Here is a 25,694-nt window from a genome sequence, read left to right as displayed (position 1 = left end):
TATTTTAGGATATGGTGTACATTATAAACAAGGTGGGCAGGATAAAAGGAACGACTACTGACACTTAATGGAAAAAAAGCTATGCTATTAAGTCATGCTTCTGGATGCAATGCAAAAGAGCCCTAGAAAACTCATATAATTCTGCTCTGGGTTGTAGTACAAAACCTATCTGAGTCAGATTTGGCCTTGTGCATGTAACATTTGGCTGCAAAAGTGTGGGCCAGCCTAACACAACAAATGTATGTGTCTTGACAAGAGAAAGTTGTGAAACTGCAGTGCACATCGTGGGCAGAGATATCCAGCAGCACTCTGGAGTGATGTGCTACAGCAGGCCTGTGAGGGCAGCGAAAATATCCTTTCCGTCTGTTGCCAGATGGTACACTAGAAGCACCGCACATTCTGCAATGCCAGCATTGCACTCATTGATGGAGAAAATCTGACAGCATCCTCCACATTTCTCAACGGACACCAAAGCACGGCCTTCTTTCCAAAAGGTTACTTTATTTGCGTACCACACAAACACACATCATCCCGACCTCACAATGGCCAACCAGATGCCTATGGAAAACCCACAAGCAGGATTTGAGAACAAAACCACTCTCCCCTCCTGTGGTTTCAGCAACTGGTATTCAGGTGTGTTACATCAAGCACCAGCCATTAGTGTGAATGGGAAATACCAAGATAAAGTTCAGCTGAAGTGCTTGTGTGTGGATGACCCATGCACACAGGAAAAAAATGGATCTGTGCAGCTCATGTGAACATTAACTTTCTGGTGTATATACAGTCTAGGATGCTGCAGCTAGGGAAAGCTAGTTTAGGAATGGAAGATGTCCCACCTTAATCCCTTCGATCCTGAAACCCAAGTTAGCGCTGGAGCTAATTGTCTCCCTCCACTGCATATAGCGTGGTTTGGTCACTGCATGCTGTGAGTTCTCCTCCTCTGTGGGTGCCAGAGGATCTACATCGATCATTTTCTTATACATGTCCTTACGCAGCTTTGGTTTCTCTCGCGCTTTAGTCAATTCCTCCTCCAAATACGTCCTGCAAAAAGAATAGGAAACCGAGCACTTATTTGATACGCCCAATAATATTTCCATGCCATTTCCATTTACCGTATACGGAGCTCAGTGTTCGTTACATAGAGAAATAATTACCCTCTTCAAGATAGCATCACATTTCCAAGAAAACTCTGACCAATCAATATCAGGACTTTGAACCCCCAGCCACAATCCATTGCAAGGGTAAAGGAGAAGCACTGGTGTAGCTAAATGTGTGTGGTTTTTAAAAAACAAACAAACCACAATCTGTAGCCAAGGTTTGTTATTCGCTTACTGACTACAGTTTGTTAGCAGCAAAACAAAGTATTGTCACTAGTTCAAATGTAACACTAAGCCAGGAACCATGGTTTGTTTCCTTCAGGAGCAAGCAAATTTGGTTTTGCTCATGGGTGGTAAGTCATTGTTTAATGCTCACCATGACATTTAAATACAGTGGTACCTCGGGTTAAGAACTTAATTCATTCTGGAGGTCCGTTCTTAACCTGAAACTGTTCTTAACCTGAGGTACCACTTTGGCTAATGGGGCCTGCCACTGTGCCACCGCCACGCAATTTCTGTTCTCATCCTGAAGCAAAGTTCTTAACCCGAGGTACTATTTCTGGGTTAGCGGAGTCTGTTACCTGAAGCGTCTGTAACCCAAGGTACCATCTGTTCATCAGAAGGCAGAAGGGGCTCACAATCCACATGAAGTTGAGGGATGGATCGACCCAACATCAGACTGCCATCCCCTCAAAATCACAGCTATCAATAAGCCGCTCACAATGAGACAGCAGAGATATTGTTGTTTAATGCCTCCCACCTGATTCCCATCTTGCAGTCCATCACACAAGGCCCTTCAAAATTAGCTAGAAGGTCATCTAGTTGCATGTAGGACTCGCCATCTCTCTCCACCACGCCATGGAAGACAGGGACACAGGAGCGCAGTGGGTCATTCATCAGCAGCTCAAAGCACTTCTCCTCATTCTCAGAGTAGCGCTTCAGGATCGTTCCACCGTCAGCTGCCTTGAAACTCCCTGCAGTAAACAGAATCATGATAACTTGCAACTTTCAGTCTGGTAGGAGGGAAAGGTCTCTTCGCCTAGTTTGACTGCCGCACCTCTTTCTTCCAGCTGAAATACTTTCCTGGAACAGTAACATACGTGCCTTGTAAAAAGAACACCCAACGCAAACAGTGCCTGTCAAAACACACACACACACATACACACACACACACACACACACACACACACACACAGAGCCAGCATTCAGATGGAATCACAGAAAAAGTTGTCTCCACTAATCATATAAACATGTCCAAGTCTAAATGCACTAGACTACACAGGAGGTTAACAGGGCAAACCACATTATTACTTTGGTAGCCAGATTCAGTGATAAAATCTATGCAATGCTACCACTATGTCCTGAACTGAGCTTCATCCTGTACCTGCTCTTAGCACACAAGAGAGAAGCTATCAGTCACTGATCATTAACCAACAAGCCATGTCTAGAAGCCAAGTTGTGCACTTCAAGCACGCACACGCTCTTCCTCCAGCCCCCTCGGAATCCTGCAGCTCCAAAATCTCACTACTCTGAGGCTCCAAAGGAATCTAGTCTCAGCCACACAGCCAACAAAATGAAGCTGGCTGCGACAAGAGGTACAGAAAAAGCAGCTTCCACAACTGTCGAGGCGAGTGTAATGTCAGGATCTGTTTTTGTTTCACTCAAATATCTATCAATCCATAAATCTATTAATCCATTGCCTTCTGAAACGAATTTATACCCTAAAACACAGCCAACAAGATTGAACCTGAATCTTACATTGTCTTCCTGCACTGTAAGCTAGTTCACGTTAGCTCCTGCAACTGCAGAATTCTCTGTAGCCGGCATCAGAATTCACAGGGTTCTCTTGGAATCAGTGCAAAATGAGCTGTAATCAATTAATCCTATTCATTTTTATACAAGGAAATGCCTCCTGCTCCAGAGAACTCTGCACATAGCTTTGTTGACTTATGTTTTCCTTTAACCTCAGGCAGTTACTATAGGAGCACTAAAGCAACCATGCATAAATTACATCAAGTCAATTTTTAAAAAGAAAAAGAAAGAAAAAGCTTGGCCCAAGATATTCCAGCCATTTCTACAAACACTACATTAAACATAATCTGCTTAAGCAGCTCCTTACTGGCCACCTTGCCAAACTTTCCTTTCTGTTCTCCGTGACGTACACTTTCAGCACATTACAGAGGTGGCCTTGACAGTGTTTGCTTCTTCTTGAGAGTTTAGGCTCCAGAAACTTTCCTGTGTAAGGTTGGACCACAGACTTAGGTGTAGAAGCCTACATAGGTCTATGGACAGACACAGACAGACAGACAGACACACACACACACACACACACACACACACACCCCAAGCTGCACAGTCAAGACATGATTACTCTTTTTAAAATCACAAAACAGACTAGGTTCATATCTATTAGAAACTCTGTGCTAGCATTTCTTATCAATCTTCTGGTTACTGTCCTTGTCTGAAAAACTGACCCTGTGTATTATACATTTTTCTTCGCATTAGTGAAGTTAAGAAGATACCGGGCTATAGCCAACCATGTTGCTGAACAGTAAGGTTTCTCACAGGACAACAGGTGGGGAAACAATTGTTTAAAATGTCTCTCCTCCCCCTGCCCCACAGTGTCTCTGTGCCCCTCTAAATCTACTTTGGAGGGTTCCCCAAGGCTCTGGAGCAGATCTCGGGGGGGGGGGCATGGAAGAACTTCTGCGGATAACCCCCCCCCCCAAAAAAAAATGGCTATCCAACCCATTCTGCTGGGCAGCACAACTGGAGAAAACCCACTGTTTTATATCAAATGTGATTATTTTAACAAGATTTCTACAAGCTCAGAGGGCACACTGGAATGGCTCCAGAACCACAAACAGCTCATAATCTGTCTGCTAGACAAACAAGCAGACTTAGTCAATTAATATACTTCCTTTTCCCATCAATTTACTTATTTGAAAGTGCTTGTTGCTCATCCCCAAAGGTCCAGAGTGCATAGCATATTGACAATCAGATAGAAAAAGCAGTTCTCTTGCCAGAGATAATCTAGGCATATAGGGCTGATTGATTTTTGCAGTGTCCAGGTAAAGAAGGGGGGGGCATACTTCCCTCAAAATCCTTTCAATCCTTCCATTTTCATCAACCATTTTATTATAAGCTTCCTATTTGTACAGAGTCAAGCCAAGAAAAGTTTTCACCTGTGTGGCCAGCCAGCTGCACCCAGGAGTATCGCTTCTTGAAGGGACTGATGACTGGCAAATTGACAATTGTTTTTAACGTCTGCCATGCTTTTTTCTGAAACAAAGAAAGGAAAAATCATTAGTATCGTCACAAACCACATAATCGGGCATTTATGCACGGAGATGCAAGGTCTCCTGCTTGCACTTATGGCTCCCCACTGACCTCCAAGGCCAACCTGATGTGACATGAAAGTGGATTCCCATTAAAGACAGTCTCAGAAACTCACCTAATTGAACAGAGTGTTGATCAAAGGCTAACACAGGCATAGCTAATTCGTAATGCTCAAACTCAAGGAGAGGAACAGATTTTTAAAGAAATGCACAGGTCCAAAATAACAGCATGCTATCTAATCCTGGAGTTGGGTAACTTATTTTAAAAACCAAGTCAAAAAGCTGTATCTGCATTCTCTCTCTCTCTCTCTCTCTCTCTCTCTCCCCCCCCCCCCCCAAATTTGCCAAAAGTTATTTGAGCTTCTTGATAACTAAACATTATTCTTAAGTAAAGAGAGGTTTGGGGCAGGTGACCCAATCCAAACAACATGGAGTTACTGTCAGTTGATGCTTCAACCTAAGATGCCTGTGAAACACTTTCATTGGCTACCAGTCCAAAGTATAGGTGGTGCTCACCTTTAAAGCTCTTTAAAGACCTGGACACCCTAGGGACTGCATGACTGCCCACTGCCACATAATCAGTGTTAGAAGCCCCTCTCTGGTTGCCTTGAGGTGGGTTGCAGCAACTGAGAGTGCCATTTCGGCTGTGGTACCTCGCTTCTACAATGCTCTCTTCAGGGAGGCTCACTTGACATATACACTATAGTCCTGTTGGCACCAAGCAAATATCTTCTTCTTCTTTCCCCAATTCTTTTCAGATGCCAACTGAATGTGGTTTTAATCCGCTTGTCTTTTGCTGACTCTTGCCATTTTTAGCTCAGTTTTGATCAGTTTTATTGGGTGGCCCACCCTTGAAAGACCTACATTGGCTCCCAGTACGTTTCCAAGCAAAATTGAAAGTGTTGGTGCTGACCTTTAAAGCCCTAAACGGCCTCGGTCCAGTATATCTGAAGGAGCATCTCCATCCCCATCGTTCTGCCCGGACACTGAGGTCCAGTGCCAAGGGCCTTCTGGCGGTTCCCTCACTGCGAGATGCCAAGATACAGGGAACCAGGCAGAGGGCCTTCTCAGTAGTGGCACCCACCCTGTGGAATGTCCTCCCACCAGATGTCAAAGAGAAAAACAACTACCAGACTTTTAGAAGACATCTGAAGGCAGCCCTGTTTAGGGAAGCTTTTAATGTTTAATAGACTATTGTATTTTAATATTCTGTTGGAAGCCGCCCAGAGTGTCTGGGGAAACCCAGCCAGATAGGTGGGGTATAAATAATAAATTATTATTGTTAGCCAACCTAAAAAGCATTCATACTTCAGAGTGGGATATAACATTTCAAATAAATACATTCCTTTTCTACCTCCCCTCCCTGCTCTAGCATTTTAACAAGGCCAGAAAACGCTGCCACGCAGTGTCACCTTGCTAACACCTTTCTGTTTTAGTTGTGACATCTTTGGACATACTTCTGTTGGCCGAAGGGGAAAGTGAACAGCTGCCATATCAACAGAAGAAAATGACCTTGAATGCCACCACATGCAGAAACATACACGGAAAGACAAAATACCCTGCTCTCCGGAACTGAAACTGGGATTAGTTTAACTGTATTTTTTTTATATATAAAAGATTCCCAAAGCCCTTTTCCCCTCCCCAACTGATCAACTCCAAGGTTCCCTGAACAATTAATGTGCAAAAGCATTGTTTTGCAGTCAGGAAGGGCCAGGGAAGCAATTTGGCAAGCCTAGCAATTACTATACAAACATTTCACTAAGATAAGGAGCACTCCACACTGATTCTCTCTCTCACTCACACATAGCACCATATCCTCCAGCTACCTTAAAGAACAGGATAAGGGTCTTGGTGGAAGAAAACGACTAGTGTCTTAGTCCAGGGCTGCAGCATTTTGTTCCACAAATAAGACTGCTGCCATAGGAACATGAATCGGGGAATATATAAGTTTTCTGCACGGATTGCTCCATTGCTAAGCAGAGTGTTTCCACTCCACCCCCTGCAGAAGCCTATGAAACTCCCATCACAGCACTTGCAAGTGCTATATACTCTGTTTCTGTCCTGGGCTTTCTTCTTCCTCGTGCCCCTTTCTCATTCCACAAGCTAAAACATACTGTACAGCTCTTTAATCCCGTCTAGAAGGTCAAGCTAATAGTAAATATATTTGGGGGTGCAGAGGGATGGGGGGGAAAGACACGTGTTTTCCTGCCAAGATCTCACAGTTCTACTAATCACACATTTCACTTAAATGCAATTATAGGTTAAAAATGTGTAAGGAAATGTGGCGTGTATAGCTGATGGACTAGTTTCAAAAGGCTGGGGTTTTTTTTGTTTAATTAATTACCATTAGGAAAGGGGGAGGAATCCTACTGACGAGCCTGCCTACGCTGTTTTAATTTTCATGACCCCTGGATCCTTCTCAAAGAAAATCTCTGCTGGTGCTCGGAGCAAAAATGATGTTGGAATTTCCCCCCCCTTCCCTGAGCTCTCATGCTCAACGGTACAAGCCCACACAAGCCCACACAGTGCTATTATGATAGCAAGAAACAAAAGGGGAAAAGACTTTTTCTTTATAGACTGAATTAATTGCCAGTCATCCTCCTCTATTATTTCTTTTACTTTTATATGTCCTTTGAGCTGAGTTGATAATTCTAAGGCTCAATATATTACACCAAAATCTCTGCAGGCTAGAATGTCTCACGTTGTCTTAGGACAGCACTTTAGAATACTGTAATTGTGTTTGTTGGATCATCTTATCAAGCACTTCAACAGTGGCCACCCAGATTCCTCTGGGAAGTTCAAAGGAAGTCAGGATGGTGACAATTGTCTTCTGCTACTTTACTGGATACAAGCTCTGAAGGTAGAGATCCTATTTCTTGCCTATTATCTGGTAACAGCCAGACTTTTCCTTCACCTCTCAGTACAGTTCTAGGTGTGCAATGATCTGAATGTGCCAAAAACAACTGCATGCAAAATAACCATGCCAGGCATCTCCATTCAACAAGTTGGCATTATTTATTGATTTATTAAATTTGTATACTGCCCTTCATCCGAAGACCACACAGCGGTTCGCAACATAAATACAAACTGAAAACACAAAAAACAAATAAAGCAGAAACAAAAGCAAAACAAACGAATAATTCCCCCTCCCACAGATGCATTTAAAAGGCCATAGAATGTTAATTCGCCAAAGGCCTGATTGAAGAGAAGCATTTTCACCTGGTGCCTAAAGATATGCAATGAGGGGCCAGGCAAACCTCCTTGGGGAGAGCATTCCACAAACAGGGAGCCACCACAGAAAAGGCCCATTTCCATGTTGCCACCTTCTGGACCTCTCACAGGGGAGGCACACAATAAAGGGCCTCAGATAATGAGCGCAGGGTCCGAATCGGTTCATATGAGGAGAGGCAGTCCTTGAGGTATTGCAGTCCTGAGATGTTTAAGGCTTTATAGGTCAAAACAAGCACTTTGAATTGGACCCGGAAACTAATCGGCAGCCAATGCAGTTGCGCCAGGATCGGTGTAATATGCTCAGACCATCTTGCCCCTGTGAGCAACCTGGCCACTAACTTCTGTACCAGCTGAAGCTTCCAAACCATCTTCAGAAGCAGCCCTGCATTTAACCTGAACTGCTGTTTGTTGCGCTTGAACTGTAAAGAGCAGGTTTTCACAGAGAAAGCTCCGGGGCAAAAGAGAGAGACAGAGAGGCCTTGGACACAGGGCATTAAATCACGATGTGCCTGGAAAGAGCGGTGGAGAAAGCTAAGTGTGGATAAGCCCTTGATCCGCCATCCTAGACTGCTGCCCACAGCCCTCCCGATATTCCAACAACTCTCTCTCAGAAAGAGAGGGAGCTGGAAGTCATGTCTCCACACTGGAAACAGAAGGGATGGAGGGAGGAGAACGGTTTCCAACTGTTCCAGCCCCCTTTGTCCTCCTGGGACAAGGGACAAAGCCCAAAGGTGCCAAGTCATGACAGGATACAGAACACTGATGTACTTAACACTTTTACAGCTTTCGGATGCCACGGCAGAAATTAAGAACAGCTCCATTGGCATTGGAAAGAGGAACAGTATAGGTTCAGATGAGTAACTACAGCTACTTAGCAACAAAGTGGACATTGACTTGCTGCAAGGAAAGAGTAGAAACCCACAGGCTCCATTACTTTCATTACTTTTCTTTTTTTAAAAAAACACCACCACCTTGCATGCAATATGCTGTGTGATCGCTGCAGGAGGACCTTGTCGATTAGTGGAAAGCGTGTTTGAACTATGCTGCTGAATGGCTGGCTTGAGTGCGCCTTGGCTTCATCATGCTACATGAGTAGAGGGATGTGCTTTGTTTGCCTCAAGACAGGTACTGGCAGAAATGAAGAGGCATGTCAGATGCTGAGCTACTGCAAGGAATTTTCACAGCAGGGACAGATGGATCCACCCTTTCCCATCTAATGCTGGTTTAGCCCTTTCAGAAAACTGGCTCAGTTTCATCCCGTTTATCGGCAAATTATTTTTTTTTAAAGAAAATACTGGAAAAAACAAAAAAGCTGGCCCATTTTACAAACAAACAAAAAGGCACTTCTTTCTGTTTAGAGCAGCTAATAACTATGGTTTTTTGTTTTCTAAAAAACTGTTTTGAAATAGTCCCAGGAAGTGATTGCATGTCATAATGTGCGGTCCCTTCCTTGGGAATTGTACATATATAATGGCCTTGTAAAGCTACCAGGACATTGTACAGAAAAGAAATAAAAAATGGCTAGCATGATAAGTACATGAGGGCAGCCATATTTTTCTCTAGGGGGAATTTGCTGTTGGATGAGTTCCACCATTTTACAGCAGAGCTAATGTGATCATGTCATCTGTTTATTGCTCTTTTCTCCTCCCAGCCCTCATGTAGTCACCACAACACAGACACTGAAAATGTAGGTTCTTAACCATTGGCACGAACTTTCTGGTAATTTATCCTTAAGAAACCCAAACTGAATGAAATAATGTTTGGCTTTGGAGACCCCACTGCATTCAGTTTGGCTGAAAGATATAGGAAGCCTCTTAGTTGCTGCAGTACACATACATCTAAGGGTCAAACTAGGCATGAAGTTAATTGTGTGACTACTTACAGTAGTAGTTTTCAACCAGTGTGCCGTGGAACCCTGGGGTGCCTTGTATGATGGCCAGGGGTGCCGTGCGCAGCACTGGCCTCTGTCCCTCTTTCCTTGCCTCCCTCTTCTGATGCCCTCTCACATCTCTGCCTCCCCAAGGCTTGCACAGTTATTTGTTGCAGCAGCCCTGGCTACAAGCTCCACAGGAGAGTGGTGCCTCTGGGGATGGCCAGGGGGTTGCCAGAAGCTGAGGTGGCCTCAGAGTAAGCAAGCAAGTGGGGGAGGGAGCCCAGCCAGCCAGTTCACCAGTCCTTGCTTCTAGGAATGGACAACTCCCAGGCCCCTTTGGAGCAATGTGAGGAGACACCTATCTTTGGGGCTGGGGGTGTGTGTGTGGCAGCTCAGAGACCAGGGGTGGCAGCATCAGCTGCTTAAAGGACTCCCAAAAAGAGGGGAGAAGAGAGGAGACTGAGGGAACACTCCACAAAGGAGGGTGTTTGAAAAGAGGTGAGGGGCTGCTAGCTCTGCAGGCAAGGGGTGACATAAATGGGTTCCTGAGCCCCACAGGGGTGCCACAGAAAGAAGGTAGTTGGTCAACGGAGCTGTGGACTCAAAAAGGTTGAAAAGCTTACAGGCTCAAGGATCCCTCCTGCCCACTTAGGTAGACCTGAATATTGTGCTCACAGTATGTGTGGCATTTCAATCACACTTGCAATGAAGTCCACGCTCCCTGCCGATTGTCCAGCCACACATCTCACATGCAGTGCACGGATGAATTTAACAATACCAGGATGTTTTCCCATCAAAACATTTAAGACCAGCCTTTGTCTACTAGTACATCCCCCATTGTGTCGTGTTATTTGCCCTTCCTCCAATTCCTCTTCGGTGGGAAGTGCTGTGTCCTCCAGATGTTATTGTGACATGTTCTAATATGTGTGGGATTCCTTCCTCAACAAAGGAACCAGTGACCAGTCATGAGTAAACCAGGGGTGGAGGAAGCTCAGGTCAAAGGCAGGCCTCGTTATCTAACTCTCGAGAATTTCCTAAGGCCGCAACACGCCTCACCAGCTCCGTGCTCTCCTGAAGTGCTTTTGCCTAGCTGGGGTGTGTTCTTGAACTGTAAGGCAATCTCTCTTGCTTGTCTCGACGGAGAGCTGTGTCAGTGTGTGCATAGAAACCTCTGGTCTTTGCATGGCTGGAATGCAAAGGAAAGTGTCGCTTCTGCTGCTCTGGCCATTTTTGCCTCTGACCCTAGGCGGCAGCAGCAGCAGCACGTGTCCCACGCCCTCGGAGGTTGCTTCTGAGGAAATGCAGCCCTGGGCTTGAAAAAAGCTCCCCACCACTTAAACAAATAAATATTTCTGTGTCATTGCTCACTGCTGTTGGGATGAAGGCTGACTAGCGAGCGATAGGCATTCAGCCAATGGTGCACTACAGCATTCAACACAATCCAGACCTTTTCAATACCAAAAAATATGAGGCTGTGGCATTAGCCGGGTCTTTTCCACTATGACAATAATGGACAGCAGCAAGAGGTGTGGAACTCTGCTTTATATTTGCAGACAAGAACACAGTCACAGGTCAGAAAAAAACACTGTACCACTAAACTAAATATCTATCTTCATTTGCCTCTCAGGTTTGTGTACATTCTGGACACCTGTATGTTCACAGTACAAGGGAGGGATGTGCTAAGTTGGGACGGAAATTGCATCTGGGAAGTCTCAAATGTCTGGATTTTTAAGCCATTCTACATCTGCATTGTACAGGAGTATTGGACACATGCTTCATATTTCCTCTCTCCACTTTCACACCTTAAAATATCCTCATCCTATGTCTCCAAATCCTGGTTCTATACTATCACTATTCTTGCAAAACAGATTCATTTTTGAATCAGATTATGAAAACATATGGGCATTTCCTTAACATGCATGATAGATGCCAAGCACATAATCCAAGTTTCCTTTTCACAGAATTAGCATTTTGTTTTTGAACACACAGTCCCTGACAACCTCGCCATTAAAATGTTGCTTTTAAAACACGTGACTAGAATTTCAGAAATTATCCTCTAACGGTTCCATAAGGAGATTTCTCAGAGTGAAAAGCAGCATTTTAATGCAGAAAAAAGATGAGAATGGGTAATTCTCACATTCCTACCTTATAAAACTCTATCCGAAATTGAATTTACAAACAGTTTCTGAGAACAAAAACTCTCTATCCTGTCTAACCACAAGGAAAGCTAAATTCAAACTGACAATTTTCCATTTTCACCCCTGTGCAAAGTGGAAGAATGAACCAAGCCCTGTATAACCAACTCCCAACCACTATATTAAAGAATAGGACACAATTAGTGGCAAGGGGGCTTTAAAAATGGGATGTCATGATTGAGTGAAGGTGGCTCTGGAAGGAAATGCAGTCCAAATATGACATCATTCCTACCATCACCACCAAGCTAAAGCATCCATGACAGAAGTTTTTCCTGATGTTTCCTGATGTTGCTGGATTACGACTCCCATCATTTCTGAACACTGGCCATGCTGGCTGGAGCTGAGAACCAACATTATCTAAAGGACACCCACCCTGGCTACCCCTGACATAGACCATATGTGGGCTTCTCCCTGGCTTAAACTGGGAGGCATCTCTATGCTGCTGACTCTAACAGAGATCTGTGAACCCACAACACTTTGTCACATGAAGACTGCTGCTTGGGGGAAGAGCGAAGAAAGAAGCAGCTAGCAAAGCCAAAAGAGATTTGGCCCTCGCTGCTTCTCTTAAGCTAGGGGTGCCTCTGATTGGAAATATGTGAGCAGCTGTTCTTGAAGTCCATAAAACATCTACATGCACAAATCAGACACACATTTTGGTCTGAGACTCAGTCTATGCAAAACAGGTATTTCTGGTTCCAAGGTGGCAGAAGCAGTTTACAGCGGAGAAAAGATCCCTCGGGTTTTAGCCTATCTCATTCAGGAACCACTGGTAAACATTCTTCTTATGTAGATCAGGCATTAATTATAGGCTTGTCAAAAAGATTTACCCGGGTGAGATATGATAGAAGTAGGAAGGCTTTCAGGGCAAGCCGTGACAGGAGAACAATCACACATACTCGCTGAGATTTAGACCGTGAGCAAAGTGCCTGAGGCAAAATTAGAGCATGGCCCTTCCATCAGACCACTTGACACTGGTCAAGTGTCTATACCAGGCACTTCAGGACTGATGCTACTGATGGTAACCAACTCCCTCCTTATTGCTGGGAGAGTGAAAAGAACATTGCTAGTAGAGAAAATGTTAATGCCCCTCACTCCAAATAAGGTAACAGGACACTCCAAAATCAACTAGGAAGGACCATGAAAATAATAGGCCAGCAAGTTAAATATTTATTTATTAAATTGTTTATTAAGTTTATATCCAGCCCTTCCTCCTAGAGGAGCCCAAGGCAACCGTTATCAGCAAAACAAGCTTGCTAAGGACCTATTTGGGTAGCTGAGGCCTGCTAATAAAGCAAGAACGATCAAGCTGTGGTGCTTAGGAAAATAAAAATATGGAAGGTATGTAGCTGTTCTACAGAACTGAAACCATAACACACGTTAAAAATTCTTTTGAGCTTCTGTGCCTGCTATTATCCACCCACCTGCCATCTATATTGGCTTATGTTAAGGATGCACATCAACTGAACGAGGACATGGTTGTCTGGGTGTCTATCTGAACAATTTAAGAAGGATGTTGACAAGCTGGAACATGTTCAGAGGAGGGCAACCAAGATGATAAAGGGTATGGAAACTAAACCTTAGGAAGAGCGCTTGAAGGAGCTGGGTAAAAAAGGAGACTGAGAGGAGATATGATAGCCATCTTCAAATATCTTAACCACTGTCACATGGAAGAGAGAACATGTTTGTTTTCTCCTGCTCTGGAGGGTAGAACTCAAACCAATAGCTTCAAGATACAAGAAAGGAGATTCTGACTAAACATTTGGAAAAACTTTCTGACAGTAAGAGCTGTTTAGCAGTGGAACGGACTCCCATGAGAGGTGGTGGACTCTTCCTCCTTGGAGGTTTTTAAGCAGAGGTTGGATAGCCATCTGTCATGGATGCTTTAGTTAAGATTCCTGCATTGCAGGAGGTTGGACTCGGAGATTCTATCATTCTATGATCCTTGAAAAAAGGGTGAGATATAAACACACAGACCTCTTTGATTTCTACTCCGTGCTCATCTGAGAGTGGAAGCAAAGGCAGAGAGGCATGTACACCTTCATAAACCAAGTAGAGGAAGGGAAATACGTCTAAACGAACATTTGTCAGGGATTGGTTTGCTCCATCTAGAAAGCCAATTGTTGCATTGCTAACAACACAGGCCAAAATTTGTTCTAGTGAGGCAATGCAAAGGAGCAGCGGCAATCAGTTCAAATGGTGGGATCTGATCTGAACTGTGACGTTTGCAGGGGTTCTTGATTGCTATATTGGCTTCTTCTGCTGGAACTCCCTTCTCATAGTCATTATGTGTGCTCTGCAAATAAAGTTTAGTTATGCATGCCATCATGCTCAACAACATACTGCAAAAAAAAAAAAATCCTTCCAGTAGCACGTTAAGAGACCAACTAAGTTTGCTATTGGTACGAGCTTTCGTGTGCATGTACACGAAAGCTCATACCAATAACAAACTTAGTTGGTCTCTAACGTGCTACTGGAAGGATTTTTTTTATTTTGTTTTGACTACGGCAGACCAACACGGCTACTTACCAGTAACTAGAACATACTGCAAGTCATGGTGTAAAGAATAACATCTGGAGCAATGAGGTTTGCATCTTGCCACTTTACTTTTATTTCAATGAATACTTTCTCATCTCTCTGCAGGCCTAACTCAGCCAGTCCTGAGATACAAACAGGAAACGAGAACCCCAGAAAGGATACACCTGCTGAAGGATCAGTGAAGAGCAGCTGTGACCTTTAGCTACATCTTGAGTGCAGAAACCAGAATCACCCCAGGGTGATAACAGACAGAAGCATGTGCCCTATTGAAAAGTGGGTGAAGGGCAAGCACTGCACATTTCATTTCGGTTTTTTTGTCAATGATGTAGGGGTGCAGAACAAGGTGTTGCAAAGTGCACACAAATCTGGACCTATTTTGCCCCATGGTGATTAAAAACGTACAGCGAATTTCTCTCTAAAGAGTAGGGATATTTAAGAAAGCAGGCAGAATGGGTAACTGTGCCTGCTCTCCACTTTAACTTAACAGGTAAATGAGTATTCATTTATTCAGCTGAGGAATCTGTCAAAAGTACTTTGCAAATCATTTAACATCACAAAAACATTGTCAATAATATCACTGTTCTTTCCATGTCACAACAAAGAGCTGGTTAGACAAAGAAAAAAGCGGAGGAAATTCAAAAAGTGAGGGCCCTTTGACATTTCTCATCTTCACATAGCACCACACCCAGTGCCCAAGTTTGCCTTCAGTTGATTCCTTCTGGAGAACCGATGAGTCGCAATAATCCTTGAAATGTATGTTAAGCTTAGGCCTACTTATGCAATTAATGGTATTGGACTGCAAGATCCTTGTTCAGTTGTTTGCAGTATAATCTTGCTTGTTCTTTCTCTCTTATCATGGCTGTTATACAGCCCTTAGTGTACTTGAAAATGTCAATTGAAAACAAACAGCTTTAACACTGTTAAGAACCAAACAGTACCATGATGCTAAAGATCAATGAGTGGTATTCAATTAAGTAGTACTCAGAGTAGACCTATTTTCCCAGTCTAAACTCCATTCCCTCTCCTTCCCCACTGCTGCTCTATTAGCCCTCTGATGTTGTCCCAACCCAGTTCAACCCTTTCCCTGTTTTCAATGTTTCTTTAATATGCTAAATCTAATCACAGCTGGCCAAAAAAAGTGAAAGCAGCAAAGAACTTCTCGTTAGAACTGTAACCGATATATAATTTTGTCCCTGTATGAATTACTGTTCTTGGCAAGCAGCCTACTCTGAGGGCAGATAATTTTGTTAATTTGGTTGCCTGCATAAGGAATGATTGAATGCTCCAATTCAATGCAGTAATGTGACCGAACAACCTTTCCCTGCTGCAGTCAAATTGAAAGGAGGGTCAGGGTGCTCTGTGGACACTGAGGGGGTACATGAACGATTCACATAACAAAAAGTACCATAGAGATATCAAATTTTTCAAAAATAGGGGGTCCATGGCTTGGGTTTTGAGAATAGGGGGTCTGCAGGACTTAACTAATTGGGAACCACTGGGTTAGAGCAAGTAAGTTTGAAATGAGGGGGGGACCTGGCTCTTTCGACTACCTTGCAGACCGTGTGCAGATAACATTACACACTGGACATGGCAAATTAACATTATTCTCAACACTTGTTAACTTCCATTAAGTAAGGATTCTAGAAAATTACTGGGTTGTTTATTAAATTTCCTTCACATATTTCTATATTAAGTCTACACCCCCCCCCACAAAAGTCCTGGCTACATCTATGTTATAAACTCAACAGGAGTTATAACTTTACCAGCATTATGACTTTCTGATGATCAGATTTCTACGAACAAAGGATAAGAATAAACTGAAAGTTTTAGGAGAGGAAACTGTGAGGTTCCTGAAGAATCTGCAGTGAATTAGGGCTATTTAATTTCTTCATATGTCAAGTGTCAACAATGAGACAGCAAAGTTTACAGATGACACCATATTGTTCAGGATGGTAAAAGCCAGACTTGGTGTTTTGGGTAAGCAACATGTGCAAAATATCCAATTTAAGTGCATTTCCCTAAATGTATGCAGTGTGAGAAATGATCGCGCACTTTGGAAGAATAAATTCCTGACTCAGTTAGGGGTCTGAATAGTGATCCCCGCTATGCACACTTCAAACTTCATTGCTCTAGCCTGGCCTCCTTCCAGCAGAAGAAGGATTATCCTGCCACATGTCTATGTGAATAAGTGTATGTGTCAATCTTAACTTATTCTGTGGTTTATTACTTTACATCATGCCATAGGTAAGAAAACTGACATAACTCTAATATGACAGGAGACCCTCCATGATGAACTCTGGTGACCTTGGTGAAAGTCTGATTCCGGCTCCATCTCCTGGAGGGGATTCAGGTACCTTGCACCTTGTAAAGGTCAGTACATGTAAACCAAGTTGCTAGTAAAGTCTACTCAAACTCCTAAATGGAGGCCATCAAGATAATGATAGGATAACTGGAAGGCAGGGAGCAAACAAAGGATGACCAGTTTAGCCATTAATCACTAGGGAGATTTTCTTTCAGACAAATAATGGGCAAGATGGGCGAGGTGAAGCTGGGCAGGAACTCCAAGGAAAAGACAATAGAATTGCTCATCTCAATTCCACCTCTATTAATAAAAGGATATAAAGGATCTTAAAATTTGTAGTCAATGGCTCTCGGAGCTGCAATAAGGACTTCACTCAGTGCACTCAAGGACATACCACCAGTGGCGTAGGGAGCCCCAGTGACACCAGGGCATCCCAGGGGGATATTAGCTAGTGCAATATCCTGCTTCTCCACAGCAGCAGGACAGGGAGCCTCCCCAACATATGCCTTGCAGCATATTCCTCTAAACATGAGATGGTCTGTTGCTGTGGCTAAGACCCTTTCATAGATGGCCCTCTATTAATCTGTCAAAGCCTTTTTCCTGAAGCTACTGGTCATCACCATATCCCCTCCCTCTCCTCCCCATGTGCCCCCCCCCAGACAATTTGGCTCAGGGGCTGTCAGGAGAGCCCCCAGAATAGCAGGCAGGTGGAGGATAGGGCAACTGTTCCACCTGACCAGATGAAATGCTTGCACTGACATAACATTCGACAAAGCGCACCCCTGAATTCCTCCCAATGTTATCATTTGAGTGCCAAGTCAAAGCTAATTCACTGAGGTATTGTCACTGTTTTTACCTGAATGAGTGTGCAGTCTGCCCTGCTGTTTTCAGTAGTCTGTGTTTGTATGTATTCATTTTTATGTGCCTGGTGTAATGTTTTAGTGTTGCTTATGTATACAGCAGGTTGTGTACTTTATGAACACTGGCCCATTGAACTTTTAAATAAATAAAAATAATAATACATAAAACTAGTAATTATGGAGCTCCTTCAGACAGGCATTAGCTTTGCTGTGGTTTGTCAAACAAGATCTGACAGACTTTGCATGGCAGAAGCGGCCACTTTATTCTTCATCTAGGCAGGTGTCTTTTCTCTCTGGTTAACAGTAAGAATGCTTTGCATTATTATGCCATATGCCCACATACAATGAGCAGTCTTCATTGTAGCTGCAGGGCCAACTATGAAGCAGCAAGGGAGGTTCCTGGTTAGCAAGTGAAACAGTCATCTGCAGGTCTGGTCCATACGTCATTAGTTGTTAATCATAGGATTACCACACTATACAAAATGCATGCTATGCAGGCATGCACAAACAATAAATGAAGACCTTTTCCTAGGGTAATGGTTACCTGACTAGGGAGTCACCCTTATTATGTTAGCTGATGGTAGACGTGTCAGACAGAGGTCCTACTTTATGCATCTCCAACATTAACCCACCCAGAAAGCCAACTCTGCTGTACACATTACAATGAATCAATATGTGCTTGAGTAAACAAACCAAATCAAACTCCCAATAATGTGGAGATAAATGTCACAGCTTACTCATCACTGCAACTAACCCAAGTATATATCCCCACAAATCACAAGGACAAAGCTATCCTTAACAAGGCCTTTCCAAGCCTGTCAGTGGCTAGTTCTAGAAAGGAAGTTGTATTTCATTGCACCACATAATGCATGACAGTATTATAGGGGGCAGGCATATAAAATAGAAATTGGTGAGTAAGAACTGTATGCAAGATAGCTTTTAACCGTACTGTAGGGACCCTGGTTGTGGGCTTTGCAAGTAGTTGGATGTTCTGTGAGTGGTTTTCTATACATACATGCATGCATGCATGCATGCATAAAAAAGTAACATGAAGGTTCTGGCTGTGGGGGATACACTCTTATACAGTAGTACCTCGGGTTACGAACTTAATTCGTTCAGAAGGTCTGTTCTTAACCTGAAACAATTCTTAACCTGAGGTACCACTTTAGCTAATGGGGCCTCCCGCTAGCACCGCACAATTTCTGTTCTGATCCTGGGGCAAAGTTATTCACCCAAGGTACTACTTCCGGGTTAGCGGAGTCTGTAACCCAAAGTGTTTGTAACCTGAGGTGTTTGTAACCCAAGGTACCACTACAGTCTCAGTCGGTAAAGCATCCTAATCTCAGAGTCATGTGTACGAGCCCCACATTGGGCAAAAGACTCCTGCATTGCGGGGGTTAGACTAGATGACCCTCATGATCCCTTTCCAACTCCACAATTCTATGATTCTATGAACTGCCAATGCTTGGGCGGGTCATACACCAATTCAGTACCGCAGCTACCACAACGTAAAAACATACAGATAATGCTGCCGACTTCACAGGGTGGATCAAATGGTTTTGATTCACTGATGCCTGTAAAGTGTTGGGCGATTCTCACTTGAACTACAGTGTTAAAATATATCAAGACCTATAGTTTGGTATAAGAAAGAACATGTAGGCAGGAATAGGAGAGTTTTCGACTTGCTCTTCTAACCTTTGGAGAGCCACAGCTCAACAGCTCTCCCCTGACCCCTCATCCTAAGTCTCCTCCATTCTCATACCCAACAAGCCTCTGAAAGATTATGAATAGTTACTCATATAGTAAGTACTATGCATGTATTTACAAAATAAGAGCCAGACTCTGGTAAAGGAATGCAAAAGTCAATACTGTAATGCAGTGTGCTATCTAATAGGGAGTGGTGTTTACCTACAGGAAAAGCCACATCCTTCAGCAATTACTTTGCTTAATAATCCACCACTTGGATAGGGTTGTTCCCTGCAGGGTTGTTCCCAAATACTGAATCAAAGGAGAGGATTTAGTCATGCCGTAATTGTTGGTTTATAGTACAAAGTGGAGTTGAAGAAGCTCAAGCAATCCCTGGCAAAGGATGAGTTTCAAAGGGCCCAGACCTACAGGAACAATGTTAAAAGTGAATGGCTGCATGGAAATGCCCTGGAACAATCCAGAGCTTCTTTCTGATGGTGAAGTAGGTCAGATAGAAAGGTGAGGTGACCTGAGACATATTTTCCCTTCACAGAGAGTACAAATGTCAGCTTAATGGGAGGCACAGAAAGAGAGAGCTCTCTGGGAGCCATGAAATCCATGTTCCCTCCAAGCAGAGACTGGCAAAACAAAAGTACGATGAGAATGCCAAGGATTTATACGGCATATTTGGTGTGCATGGAACCTTAAAGAGCAACATAAGCAAGAACACAGGTCTCTGGCCAAAAAGGGCTTATGATCTAAACTTCATCAGACCAAGAGAAACCATATCCTTCACTTTGATTTCAAGAGGAGATGAGGGCATTAAAAACCACAGTCAAAATTCACTAATCCAGGAATATTTATGGTTTCTGTCACAATATTCAAAACTAAATAGCAACTTCAGCCAGTCCAGCAGTATACACATACACTCAGTCGCAATAGATCTGAAGCTGCTTTTCTGAGATGAAATTGAAATTGTTTCTCACCTCTGCCCTAGAAAGCCCAGGAAGACCATGCAGGGCAAACCAGGCCACCTGCTTATGGTCACCAGCATCTAACCCTCAAAAACCCACACCAGCCTTTTCCAGGGAAACACCGTGGAGAGGCATACACTCTTTAGCAAAGCTCTAAACCCATGTCTAAGTCTAATGTGTATGCTTAAAATGAATGTCTAGCCTTCAAAAAACCCATTGTCTACAAACCCCCATTATAGTATCCTTTCAATGTATCTTAGGCCAGCTAGCATATTATCTTACCTCATTGGGCTCAAAACTCATCTATGATATGAAATAACATTATTTTTCTTGCAGCGTAGCAAATGCTAAACTGCACTGATAACTACATTATTTTCCAGAACTACTCTTCACTCCCTCTGCAAACGGTAGAGGTAAAAGCATGCAGTGATTATGTGAAAGAAATTAATTTGTTTTTACTCTGATCCAGCTGCCAGAATGCAAGATTAAGGTCATGTGTGGCATACTTTCTCCTAATGTAGTGCCATTGTTCAGGCCCCTTTAGGGGTATTTTTTGTAACAGCCAATTTCCTAAAGGAAAGCAGGCACTGCTCCACATCCCACACACAGGTTTGCACCTTAGTTTCAAGAGAGCAAGCCACAGCTTGCACAGGTCCATAGGATGAAGCTGTTGGGTTGCTCCACAGGCTCTTTGACTCTGTGGGTTTCATTATAATATGCTGCTAGTGCACTGCGACTTTTGCAGTCTTAACGGATTATGGGAAAATGCTATTGTAACTCTTTGAGAAAACAAAGCAATGCTTGATAGCAATATATAAGTAGCTATGCTATACTATACGTTTGGCCCTGGTGATTCAAATATAAAGGGAACTCAAAAGCCAAACAAAGTAAGGCTTTGTTTTTATTAGTACACTAACAGTAAGCAGAATGGAATTAGAATGGTATTAGATTGGATGTTTTGAAAAATGGAAGATCACAGTATGAAAAGGGTGCTGATAGCATCATTTTATAGTTTAATCACTAGTTGGCCCGGGATTTAATTGTATCTGGGTAGACTCAGACGTTTCCTGTTGGTATTCTGTCCTTGTTTCAGATAAGACAATGAAGTTCTTGCTAAGCTTCCCGAGTGGTGAGCCCTCTAACCTTCCATGTCAAAAAGCAAGTCTGCATTTTAATTTTTATGAGAATTTGAAACCTGGGGAAATCAAAAACTTGTATAAACAAAAAAAAATCCTTCCAGTAGCACCTTAAAGACCAACTAAGTTAGTTCTTGGTATGAGCTTTCGTGGTATGAGGTATCTGAAGAAGTGTGCATGCACACGAAAGCTCATACCAAGAACTAACTTAGTTGGTCTTTAAGGTGCTACTCGAAGGAATTTTTTTTGTTTTGACTATGGCAGACCAACACGGCTACCTATCTGTAACTTGTATAAACAAAACACATGTACACTCCAAAACCACTTTGAGGGTTTTTCCTCATAATCAAGTGGTTAAACAGTATACATTTTATGAAATGAAAAAGGTTGGCTAGTATATTTCATAGCTGCATGTCACCATCCTCTGTACAGCACAACAGAGAGAAATTCAGTTGGGGAAAAGTTCATGCCTACACACCCCGCTCTTTTAAACTAGTTGTTCTCTAAACAATTTCCTATAATTCAGTCTATGCATTTGTTGTTCACTTCACTGTTAAATGCAATGTGGAACATGCTATATGTGTTCACCTGCAGTTTTCAAATCAATTATGGTGCTTTCCCCCCCATAAACTATGTAAACATTATGTTAATGCTAGATCTGGTGCTAAATTTAAAAATCCAAGACTTATTTGAGTTTGGAAGCAATTGCCTTTACTCATGCCAACTCTTGCATCTGATAATCCTTTGTCCTCCCTACAATATCTAAGCCTGCAAATAACACCAAAGTCACTGAGATGCTCCAGGACTTCAGGGAAGCAACGGATAAATAATGACCCTCATCACAGATTGAAGACTTTTTAAAAGGATAAAACAGACTAATACTTCCAATGATCAGTTGTAACAAGTGCTTTGCAAATGCTGACTGCAGTTTACATATCCAAGCAGGGTAGGCAAATTTGATTTTATAGTGCAGTGACATTTGGGTCATATTGCAAGGAGCCTTCTCTTTGCTTCCATTCAGTCCATGCAAAAGAAAGTTTATTCAATCAGCAACCAGTTCTCCAAGTAATTATACCGTAACAAAAACAAAACAACAACTCCTCTGCTCAGGAACCAGGTGGAAAATAGACTAATGTGGGTACACAACACCTTTTGTGCTATGAGAAAATGGTCAGATGTAGCCAGGGAACTCCACGTCAACTGTATACTAGTTCTGACCTTCTGCTAAGCTAGTGTAGAGAAGCCAGTCTGGGATTTCTCCAGACAAGTAACAATATTGGCCCTATTAATTACAGATGCAGCATAATTCACCCGTAGCAGCTGATTTGTATAAAGCAGAAAGATGGGTGGTTTCCTGGCTTCCCCAAATAGGACAAGCTCTCTCCTGAACAGAATCGGACCATTGTAACAGCAAAAAGTATTGCCTTCCAACATTAGTGTGCGACTTGGAAAGACAGTCAAGGTTGTGCTAGATCAGGAAGCAATGGCTCACTGTGAATACAAAATGAAGCAAAGCTATTCACCCCACGCAACATCCAGGAGGGGGAGGGGGGAAACCAAGGACTTCTGCAAGCAAAACAGCTAATTTGCATGCTGAGAACCTGTTTCCTCACACAAATGCTGTCCTTTCCAAGCAATCACCACAAGTACACAAATGCAAGAGCAAGGGTTTAGGCCAAGTTCGATCATCAGCCAAAGTTGCAGATCCACGGCTTTAATCACCTCATCTAAGATGCTCCACTTCAGGTTTGGTATAAAAACTGTTGCCAGTTGGTTCCCAGAAAAGCAAAAGTTATCTTCCCCCTCCTTTATTTTTGGGGACAAGTTTCACTGGAGTATGAGCAACAAGAACAACTGCCATGTTTTTTCCTGAAACACAGACAATTACGTCATTTATGAATGCAGGTATTTCTAATTACTCAACTTACATAGTCACCTTATTAGGAATTACATACTTTTTTTGTTTTACTTCAAACATACAAGACATGGTTTGCTGTTCGGAGAATAAGCAGTGGCAAATAGTTTGTGCTGTTTCCTCCTTTGTATGCAAGGGGAAGAAAACAGAAGCTTCCATTTGTGGTAGCACAGTGCAATTTACCACTTTGTCCAAACATGGTTCTCTTTGTATGAACCATATTTAGTTAACCAGTATCCTATTCGGGTGACTATGGTTTGTACAAACCAGTTTCCAACATTCAGATGAAACAGGCAGTTTGTCACAAACCATCAAGCAAATGTTCATATTTCCTTATCTCATACATAAGGGAGAAGGGAGGAAGCGTATGCATGCCTGAGTAGCAACCAAATGGTTTCCTCTGGTAGCAACCAAATGGTTTGGTGTTATGTCCGAGCGCAGCCAGTAAACTGAAGCACGAGAAAGCAATGATTCTCAATACAATGCAGGGCTTATTGAGTGCCGAGAGAATTACTCCCAGGTAAGCATGTACAGCAGGGATGGGCAAATTTTTACTGTTGAGGACTGCATTCCCTTTGAGGGTAGTAATCCACATGATGGCCTTGTGGGGGCCAAGGCCAGAGCCCAAAATGAGTGAGGTCATCCCCTTTTGGGTCTCTCTTTCTGTTATCCATTTTTCCTTGCTACCCAGCAGGCTACAAGGGAATGGACAGATTGCTGTTGCAGGAAATCTGACCTGCCTGCCTGCAGGCGGCTTTTGACAATTAGACCCAGGGCTGCAGATTGCCCACCTGTAGAGTACAGGATTGCCGCCTTAGTCAATGTGTTCTATTATCACGCCAGGAGGATCGTTGTTTTGCACTTCTTTGTTGTAGAACTGGCTCATGTTTAAAGATCTGCATTGGAATGGGTTAGGAAAGAACCGCTGAACTCAATAAGCTCAAATCTTCATACAGATCCTCCTGGGGCTTGCTGAGACTGCGCCTTTTCCAGGACTGTTGCCAAATGCCATAGAAAGAGCTAGCCCATAAAACTATGCATGGAATTAACATATTATTCAAAAAGCTGGTTATTTTACTAGACACAAACTTTCATTTCTACTTAGCTGCAAGAGGCACTTTCTCATTTCGCACTATATGCCTGTAAAGGGTTTAATTTTCCCTTTGCTTCAATTCCTGAGTGGGAGTTAGGTTTGGGTTTTTTTAGAACGTATGAAACAGTCTACATTCAGACTGAAGTCATAGCTTCAAGCTGAGCTGAGGAATCTTTCTATGCAATGCAAGCAAAAGTACATGCAGAATTTATAAGCTAACTACCATCATATACGAAATAAAAAATAAAATGCTGCCCTGCCATTATAATAGGATAAAAACTGCTGGGTGAGTAGTGTTATGTCATGGAATTTTTATTATGAGTGTTTTGGCGGCAGAGAGGGAAAGGGCAGCTTACATGAGAGAAATTTAAGGTCAGCCTATAAAACTCTCCAGAGGACCTTGGGACAAGAAGGGAAAAGTTTACTGATCGTAGCTAAGACACTGAGGGCTTGTCAGTGCATTAAGCATTACAGTGGTACCTTGGGTTAAGAACTTAATTCGTTCTGGAGGTCCATTCTTAATGTGAAACTGTTCTTAACCCGAGGTACCACTTTAGCTAATGGGGCCTCCCGCTGCCACCGCACGATTTCTGTTCTCATCCTGAATCAAAGTTCTTAACCTGATGTACTATTTCTGGGTTAGCAGAGTCTGTAACCTGAAGCATCTGTAACCTGAAGCGTATGTAACCCAAGGTACCACTGTACAAATGTTGCCTTCAGGTATGTCTCAGACAAGCCACTATTCTCTCAGCCTCAGTCTCCTATCTGCAATAAGAGTGTATTAATATTTACCTACCTTACAGGCATGTTATAAGGATTAGAACAAGATAATGCATGAGAAGCACTTTGAACTCTCAAGAGTATTATACAAAATGGTGAATACTGCTACTAGCGCTGCTGCTACTGGGGAGGCAAAGGGGGACAGATCCAAGAAACAAAGTAGAGAAAGGTCCAGAAAGGTATGGAAGCTAACAGGGAGCTCAGATGAAAGAGAAGGTGGCAAGGTCAGCACTGGACTTCACATAAGGGATTTATGAATAAAGAAGACAAGGGAGGGAACAAAGAATGAGTTAAGTGGTAATTATTAAGTCGGGGTGGGACTTTCCCATAGCCATGTGCCTCACCAGCCCTGCATTACACCCTTCCCTGAGTGTTTCTGCCTAACTGGAAAGTATCCTTGAACTCTGACAATGCCTCTTGCTTGCCTGCGTGGAGGGGGAAAGAAGGGAATGTGGAAACTAGCCTACTATACAAAGGTAAAATTCAAATCTGTTGCTCCACCCACTTTTGTCTCTGGCCCCACCCACCACTGGCATGTAGGCCTTGGAGAGAATACAGTCCCTGGGCTGTAAACAACAACAACAACAACAACAACAGGTTCCGCACCCCTGTGTTAAGGAAAGGATAGGGATGAGGAAAGTGGGGCAGGGTAAAATCCCCACTAAGGATAGGAGCTCCA

The 25,694-nt window shown here is 43.0% G+C and overlaps 1 protein-coding gene across 1 annotated transcript in view; it reads right to left on the bottom strand.

Moving 5' to 3' along the window:
* The window catches only part of ITPKA (inositol-trisphosphate 3-kinase A), a 53,340-nt gene that overhangs the window by 6,308 nt on the left and 21,338 nt on the right, over positions 1 to 25,694 (bottom strand). Inside the window, exons 2-4 of the mRNA XM_083744986.1 lie at positions 4,283 to 4,379; positions 1,858 to 2,071; positions 837 to 1,041 (exon numbers count right to left, since the gene is read on the bottom strand). Of these exons, the coding sequence (XP_083601112.1) occupies positions 837 to 1,041; positions 1,858 to 2,071; positions 4,283 to 4,379 (516 nt within the window). The remainder of the gene's footprint in view (positions 1 to 836; positions 1,042 to 1,857; positions 2,072 to 4,282; positions 4,380 to 25,694) is intronic.

This window comes from Podarcis gaigeae (genome assembly GCF_964106915.1).
Source record: "Podarcis gaigeae genome assembly, chromosome: 1".
NCBI lineage: Eukaryota > Metazoa > Chordata > Lepidosauria > Squamata > Lacertidae > Podarcis > Podarcis gaigeae.
Note: the sequence above shows the minus strand (reverse complement) of the source record. Positions and strands in the feature narration are given on the sequence as shown.